The sequence below is a fragment of the Geospiza fortis genome, unplaced genomic scaffold, assembly GCF_000277835.1.
Source record: "Geospiza fortis unplaced genomic scaffold, GeoFor_1.0 scaffold12, whole genome shotgun sequence".
NCBI lineage: Eukaryota > Metazoa > Chordata > Aves > Passeriformes > Thraupidae > Geospiza > Geospiza fortis.
The window spans coordinates 3,813,682-3,822,421 of NW_005054323.1; the positions used below are offsets into that span (position 1 = coordinate 3,813,682).

Genomic DNA, 8,740 nt, shown 5'->3' on the forward strand with positions numbered 1-8,740 from the left:
AGTGCGGACACCGGCCCGTGGCCGCCGGCTCTGCACGGCCGCTGTGGTGGTGCCGTTCCTCTGTCTTTCCTAAATGTTTTTGCGGCAGTCCGTCGAGTGTTAACTCTGGGGTGGAAGATAAATATCTCTGCTGTGCTGCTGCGTCTTGCGGATGAAGTATGTCTCTATGACGTCTTAGCGTGGAAACTGTTTGAAAAAATCACGAGAAACTGAGAATTACTTAATAACTTCTAGGGAGATAACTGCATGTAATAGCGGTAATTCTGTATTTGGGAATAGAAAGTCAGTTATTCTGCTGATTGATAGAATGTTTAGAATTCAGCTAGTGCTACAAATGACTTGAATAAGAGATGTAACAAAGTATTTTTGGGCAGTAATTGTAAAGACTAACATTCAATTTGATTCAGAAAGTATCTTACATTTTGTTTCATATAAAATACAACTACTAAAATATAACTGTGAAAGACACATATGTAACTAACTTCTACATTACAAATGTTCTTCAAATTCCTTAAGCAAAACACCTGTTAATAGCTGCAGATTTTTTTTTCCTGTGTTAAAAGTGCTATTAGTCAAGAATGCTCATCTCTGGCACATATGAATTGTCATTCTTGCATAATTCCTTACCCGTTTCGTTTGTTTCAGGATCAACTCATATGTAAATTTAAACAATTTTCTTAAGTATTAGTAAGAGGAGCAATTTTAAAAGGTACTACATAGGTATTCTTAGTAACATCCTACATTTATTTCTGAATGCATGACATAAATCAAAATAGAATGAGGGGAGACTGGAAATTTTGTCTTGACTCATCCAAGACAGTGTCCCAGCTCTGATCAGAAGGAAACTAAGTTCTCTCTGTAAACCTGAGTTGATTTTACAGTGGAGCTAAAAAAACTCCCATTTCAATCCTGTTCCAGCATCAGAGTGTTCTACTTACACATCAATGACTGTTGCTCTGTGCATACGTAACATTTCAATTAATGCTGCCTCAGCTGTCTAAAGGTCTGATGAGATGCTTGTTAGCACTTTGATTGGTTTTCCTGGCACTATCTTCCCTGCATTTGGGATTTGGACATTACATGTTCATAGTGGAAAGTAATTACAGCAGGTAATAATCTTTGGTGTATCCATTAAAATAATAGTTTCTTCATTTTTGCACAACATCTGACGACAGTTTTTACCTTCCACTAGGATTTTTTTTTTTTTTTTTGTTGGCAACTGAGGAGAGCAGTGGCTCAGAGGCATATGAGAAGCATAAAATGAGTATTGGTAAACTGTTATCCACAGGGTTACTGCTTAAACAAACATATAATAGCTGTGTCTGGTGGGATGTGACAGAGGTTTATGTTACGTATTCTGCTTCAAATTTTAAATGTAACCCAGTCTGTAAAATGCTTTCACAAGTTTCTAATCACTTCCTGTTTCACTAATGTCATTGTTTGTCCTTTTAAGACGAATGAAGAAAATAATACGTCCTGTGAAGAGTAAAAGTACTTGATTCTGGGAAGACTCTTACAGCACTTCTAACTTCAAAGCTGGAGAAAAGTATGAAGGAACAGTCTGTCTGACTCCCTCAGCGTCTCTCACAGAACACAAAATGGCTCTTCAGAAAAAAACTGTTGTTGGTGTCTTGGAGGAGTGGTGTTTAGCGGAACCACTGTTCGGTTGCAGGCGGCACCAGAATGTCAGGAAAAAACTGAGACTGATACGAATTGTAGGGCTCCTTGTCAGTGTAGTGGCCATTAGTACTTTCTCACTTTCAATGAGTGCCTTTTTCAAGATGGAACCACATAGCATGGCGCTGGTCAGCAGCCTAGATAGCCAAAAGCTGGTGCATGGGCATCAAAGAACTCTCTTGGATTTCACAGAACAGAATGAAAATGGCACTCCAGATCCACATGCTTCTATGAAATATGAAGCTGGGCAAGACAATGAAACAGATGATCATGCGAAGGGAGAGTACCCCGAGGACCTTTTCTCTCTTGAGGAGAGAAGACAGGGAGCAGTGATCCTCCATATAATTGGAATGATTTACATGTTTATAGCCTTAGCCATAGTCTGTGATGAGTTCTTTGTTCCTTCCTTGACTGTCATCACTGAAAAACTGGCCATTTCTGATGATGTGGCAGGGGCAACCTTCATGGCTGCTGGTGGGTCAGCCCCAGAACTCTTCACTTCTTTGATAGGAGTGTTTATATCCCACAGCAACGTTGGCATTGGTACAATAGTGGGATCTGCCGTGTTCAATATCCTTTTTGTTATTGGAATGTGTGCTTTATTTTCTAAAGAGATCTTGAACCTTACTTGGTGGCCACTCTTTCGAGACATGTCCTTTTACATCATTGACTTGATCTTGCTAATCATCTTTTTTCTGGATAACTTCATAATGTGGTGGGAAAGCATAACACTCCTGACAGCATATTTTTTCTATGTGACATTTATGAAGTTCAATGTCCAAGTAGAAGAATTGGTGAAGAAATTTTTAAACAGAAACAAGGTTGAGAAGGTAACAACAGATGCTGAAGGAAAGGTTGGTCAATTTTCAGTTGAATTATATGTACTAATGTCCTTATAAGTGCTAAGTCCTTCTATAGCATAAGGGTTCTAATACAGTACAGTAGTCAAAATAGAAAAGTTCCATATTTTGCTCAAATGTCTTTTTGTTTAATCAAACCGATATTATTGAAAATAAAAAACAAGCAGCCTTCTAGTAAATCAATAGCTTTTAACTCCAGAATTATCCTGATCACATAGAAAGCAAGAATTAAAATGACAGCAAAAAGACATAAACCTTTACTCAGCATTTTGGCACATTGATGAGGTCTGAGCTATTTTTTCCCTAAGCTTTTGGATTAAGCAGTGACAATATCTGGGGAGGATCTTGTGACAAAATTTGGCTTTCTAAAGACTTTCAATGCACTTTTTTCCTCAGAGAAGGTGCAAATAATTCAGAACAGTATACAAAGGTATTTTTATACATGCTTTTCATCTACCAATGCTGATAGTGCAACATTAAATTTCTGTTGTAATTAGTGGCACTTACATGAAAAAAAAACTTGTGAAAAGAGTGACCGCAGTGGCAAAAGTCATAGATTCTCTGTTTAAGGAGGATGGTTTCCCGTATGCTATTTGCCACTGTGCAAACTAATTGTTGTCCGCAAGTAGATAATGAAATTAATGCATGGAGGGCTTGTTGAGTTTTCAGCAATTACAATAATCTTTTAAACAGCTTTCTTCTTAAAGCAAGCAATATTTAAGGGACCTATGAAGCTGAGCTGGTTAATACTTACGCATGTAGCAATATGTTGGTTGGAATGTCTGGTTTTATATAACTTTGGGTATATTCATCAGATAAGGTTTTATTATGCAGTAATTATTCAAATTATCAGGGACCTAGCTGCTCACTGTTCTGTTTCTTTTGTTTAGCAGTTATATATAAAGTGGCTCAGAAGACTCACAATATAAGTGCACAGGCACATAAACAGGAGGAGAGAGACATACCAGAGCTGGATATTTTAAAAGTTGTTACAGACACATTCAGTTTTAGGGCAAGCCACAAGCCACCAAAATTAAAGCCCAAAAAAGTCTCATTTTTTCCCTTTTATTCTCTAACCAGGTTTAACAGCTGTACACTTACTTGTAACTTTATCTTTTCCTGAATCAGCATGCTCATCTTCATCTTTCTCAAAATGCATTATTGGGATTTTATAAGTAAATTAAAGGAAGGGTTAACACCAACAAAATACTTACCCTAATTAGCAAGGGGCTTCTTTAACTATGTTAGTTGGTTTCCAAATAATCTAAGAGTTCATAGTGCACTGTAAGTCCTTTGACAGTTAGTGCTAAAAATATGTCATGATAGAAAGACTATGGTATATGTAGCAAACTTCATCTGTCCAAAACTGGGCAGAAAATATAAATCAGTAATGGGTCTGAAGCAATTATCAATATGAAAAGCAACTGCCTTGTGTTGTCCAGGCTACACGGTAAGGGAGAGTAGCTGTATATCAAAGTGTTTAATTATTTTTGGCTGAACAGAAAAATAAATCATTTGCGAGCCATATTGAACATTAGTTATATTTGAAGTACTCTAGATGGACTTGATTTTAAAAGGATACCTTTAGAACCACTCATTTATTGTTTAACATTTTAATTACTTAGAGTTTGTTTATAATACAGGTACACAGATTTCAGATGGGGTGAAAAGAAATCAAAAATTGGCTACTGTTCCTAAAAACACATACTTTGCATGATATGTTTCATGAAAATAATTTTCCTGAATTAAATTTAATTAAAATGATAAAATAATGTATTCATAAATCATTGACGAGTGAAGAAAGATGAAAGATGTTCTAATTTTGTTGCAGTTTAGCAAATACGTATTTTCTGCTTCCTGGGAAAAATAGCTTCTTGAGGTGTCAGACTATGTTTTTACTCTGTGAGCTATGCTGTAAAGGCATATTTTTTAATATTCCATTTACACTTTGAAGTGATAAGTCATTATGAATTATTTTATTCTTCAGTTGAACAGCATTAAGCAGGATGAATGAAATTATTTTCTTATAGCAAGGATGTCACAGATTGTTTGTTGGATAAAATCTCAGTGAAGTTCTCTCTTAATTTGCTTGCTATTATTAGATTGCTTTTTAAATTAAAAAATAGCAAAAAAACCCAAAACCCAAAACTATTACATGTAGTCCTAAGCCTGATAGAGATGCTTAGGACTTGAAGTTATTGTCTAAAACAAAGAATTAAGTTGTTTTCTAGGCTGAGGTCTGGTGTCTTGTAGTGAATTCAATGCATATGGATGTTTATTTCTTAAACACTGAGGTTTATAAGTATCACAGAAGTGATAGTCTTGGCTTTTGGTGGCAAAAAATATTTCATTCCTACAGTGTTAACTGTTAGCCTAGATTGCTTCCACTCATCAAGAGTGTGTATGTACAATTGTATGTATCAAATTAGTATACTGAACACAGAATTTGCAATCTCAGTTGTTTCTGATGGAAACTTTTTCACTCTCTTTTGCCCCACTGAGCCAGAGAATTGCTAGGCAGCTATCTGGAACTGGGTGTGTTAAAGTCTGTTAAATTATTTTAATTTCAGGAGAGTAGAGAAAATTCTCTTTCCTCTAACCAAAACTCCCTCTGCCTATCTGTTGTTGATTCTGCTGCTGCCAAACTGGCAAGTATTCCGCTAAAAAAGCGTGTGTGTCGTATTTACCTTTAAGGCTGTTGTAATCTGAAAGCAGCTCAACAAATTTGAGAAGTCTAAATAAGGCATCATAAAGCTGGATAGTGAAGGGTTAGGTGGCTTATTAGCAAACGAGTACCAAAGAGTAGAAAACTGATCAGATGAGAAAGCTTTTGAGATACTAAAATGTGTTTTAATGTTAATGTCCATGCTTTTATTCTCAGTCGTCTTGAGAGGTTGAAGAAAGTTTTACGTTCTCAAGGACAGTATTTCCCATGAGGAAAGGCTTTAGATATGAACTGATTTTTTTTGTCTAGCTTTCATTTGCTCTAGGTGTATTCATCAGGTTGCTGGAATGCATGTGTACCTCTGTAGATGTCTTTTAGATTTCTATCCAGATTCTTAAAAATTAAAGTACATCTTTTTGTACTAGAAGACTGTGACTATTTGAACTTCTGATCTTATTTTCTTTAGTGTGTTGGTTGCTTGTACAATTGTGAATGCAGACAGAGTACTCTACATGAATTTCATTGTGCTCACTATTTTCCTTCACAGGCTTTCAAACGTATACAGTCTGGATTTTTAAAGTGTCAGGTTGAGAAAATCTGGTAGCTTTTAGTTTTCGGAACAATTTTGTGGCACTGGTAAGAACAGACTACAAATCTTTTTGCATTTAGAATTCATAGGGTTCATTGGCAAGGCTCTGTTTGAACTGTGGATAGTTCTCTGCCTCATGCCACCCCCTAGGAAGCCTGATGGCAGTCTGATACTGATGAACTCCAGAGATCACTGTGAAAAGGATGAAAAAAATGAGGATAGATGAAAAAGCAAGACAGGATTAAAAGACAAGATAAAAACCAGATGGCTGAGTTCTACAGTGTAGGATGGCGTATGGAATATGCAGATCAAGATGTGTCCCTAACAAGTCGCACTGAATGGGCCCTACAGTAGTAAGTGCCATCCCACTGCTGGATATCCCCAGAGGTCCCTTCCAGTTTAACCTATTCTGTGATATGATTTTTCAGATTTTATGTAGCTATCCTGTGAAGAACAGATAGGTAGGGACTGAGATGGAGACTTTGGTATTAATTTGGTATCTTTCTCAGCTGAACAAAGATATTTAAAAACATAAGCCTGAAATTTATTCTAATGGGCAGGAAGAGGAAAACAGAAGAAGCTGATGGACAAACATCTTAAAAATAAGACTTTTTAAAATTTTCTGCTAAGATTTCAGTCTATTCTTTATCATCTGTATTGGTGAAGATATGTTGAATGTATTAAGTCATGTTAAAACATCACGTGGAACTACATTTCAGTTTTAAGTACTTTTTTTCCTTTAATGTAGCATGAAGACCATTGCAGAAATGCTTGAATCTGATTGTTCAGTAAATAATTCAAAACAGTTCTGTTTGGCAACTAAGAACAGAATGTGGGTGGTGCAGGGATATTGTGCAATGACATCTGTTTCACTGACAGTACCATTTTAGATGAATAGCTTATGGTATATACAAGACAGTTGCAGTTTTTCTACATTTACAGAGAGCTGCATTTGGAAAATGAGCTATTTTTACCAACACAGCGTAACTATTATTTTATTGCCCATTTTGTTGTCTTAAGAAACTTGAATAGCTTGTGTGTGATATTTTAAGATCCACAATGATCTCAGGTGTTGCCACAGTGTGCTTAATGGCAGTATTTGCATTCTAAAGGAAATTAGGTACTTCTCTGCTTGGTGGTTGTATTAGCACTGCACATGTACATTCACTATTATAATGTCTGATCCAGTATGTGTTAAGGTAAAACACAAATAACCTGCATGCATACAAGAAAAACTGAAACTTCCTTTTTCAAGACTTCTTCATTTTGAATCCGCAGACCTAGTAACTGTAACTCTATCCATAGAATAACTTTCTTTTCTTTCTTTCTTTTCACTACCAAGAAATTTTTTTGCCTCATAGCTTTCATTGTTCATAGTGTTTCACTGTTCTAAGGAAGATTTGAATTTTATTCTAGAGACATTTCTCAGTCAGTCGACTTGTGCAAGCATGTGTGTGAATACAGAGCTATGAGTATCTGGGTCTTGCAAGATAGTTGCATTGTTTTAAGTACATGTTTGAAACAAAAGCCTCAGCACTGACATTGAACCATCTCTTGTTTAGATCAATGTCTGGTTTTGTGTCATGTTTTATCTGCTTTTATTCTCTCAGAAAACTTTCAATCTACTTCTGTTTTAATTTAATGTTACTCCAGTAGCAGTAACTATAAGTTAATTTGCTTTGAGTTTTTAGCATTGTTGTTTCAATTTAGGACTATTAACTAACATTACCATAGGCTGATACTTTATATCTGGAACCATTAGTACAATGAAATGGATACTATTCTCAGTTTCTTTTAACACTTCTTAGTAATTTATTGGCCACAAAGCAATGATTATAGTTTTCACCCCAGGAGTCTCTTGGTTTTTTATGTATGTACTTTGGTAATGAGGAAAAAGTGACAGCATGCAAATGTAGTATAGATTAAATGCTCTTAACACATGGCCATCTACTTAGATGCCACGCTTGTTAAGTATGATGGGAAAAAGAAGTCTAGAACAGTGCCACATTAATTAATAGAAGGGGGACAAAATATCTATCAGTATATTTAAAAATAAAAAGCATATGTAATTAAAAAGAAGTCAAATGATACACCTCAGAAGCTGTGGCAAATGTTCACCATGCTGTGTTTCAGAACTCCAGATATGGTTAAATTTGTTGTACCAGAAGCTGTACAAAGAGAGGAAATCAGGAGGACTTTATAAATGTTTTTCCCTCCATCATCTCAGTTTTGGATACTTTGCTCCAGATCCTTCACAGAATGTGAGAGCTATGGGAGGACTGTAGGTGGAATGTCACCCCAAATCAGTATACCAGACCTCAGAATATCAACCAGTTTTGGGGTGTTTAATCTCTGGAGGAGCTTTACTTTAAAATCCAAAAGAGGTTCAGAATTTGTTTCTTGCTTAGAGGCTTGTTCAGAAGTGCCAGACACAGGTGCAACATTATGATACTGCTTTTCTGTCTGACCCATATTCCTCTACTTTCCCCTCCAAGATAGTTCTCCAGATTTACCTCTCAGATAAATATTTAACAAAATCCAAAGGCTTTTACAAAATCTTGAGATTTTGTGGATGGGAGGGAACTTCTATGAAATTACATGCAGATCTCCCACATTCATGGCCCATTTTAAGTTGGTGCTGCACTCCTCATGTAGAATTTTTGAGAGGCAGGGCACAGCTGACTCCCCTACTTTTCTGGTCTTGTTTTAAAAGGCAGTAGTGACCACTCCACAATATACGTTTTAGACTGTGGATGTGGGATGTGGCTGGTGGAAGCTGCCCTAGGGCAGTGCTTGTTGCAGTGTTGAGGGTGCCACATTTGGAGTGTGTGATGCTCTGAGCTCTGCTGACTTCAGAGTGACCTTGGCCTTTCTGAGTGGTGACATTCCCCAGACAGCCAGCACTACACTGCCGGGGCCACAGGCCAAAAAATTAGGTTTGATGAAGTG

General features: G+C 36.6%; 1 protein-coding gene across 1 annotated transcript in view; it reads left to right on the forward strand.

Annotated features, from left to right (window-relative positions):
• The first annotated feature begins 1,468 nt into the window (after positions 1–1,468).
• The window catches only part of SLC24A2 (solute carrier family 24 member 2), a 103,592-nt gene continuing 96,320 nt past the window's right edge, over positions 1,469–8,740 (forward strand). The window contains exon 1 of the mRNA XM_005420860.2: positions 1,469–2,531. Within this exon, the coding sequence (XP_005420917.1) occupies positions 1,599–2,531 (933 nt within the window). The 5' untranslated portion in view covers positions 1,469–1,598. The remainder of the gene's footprint in view (positions 2,532–8,740) is intronic.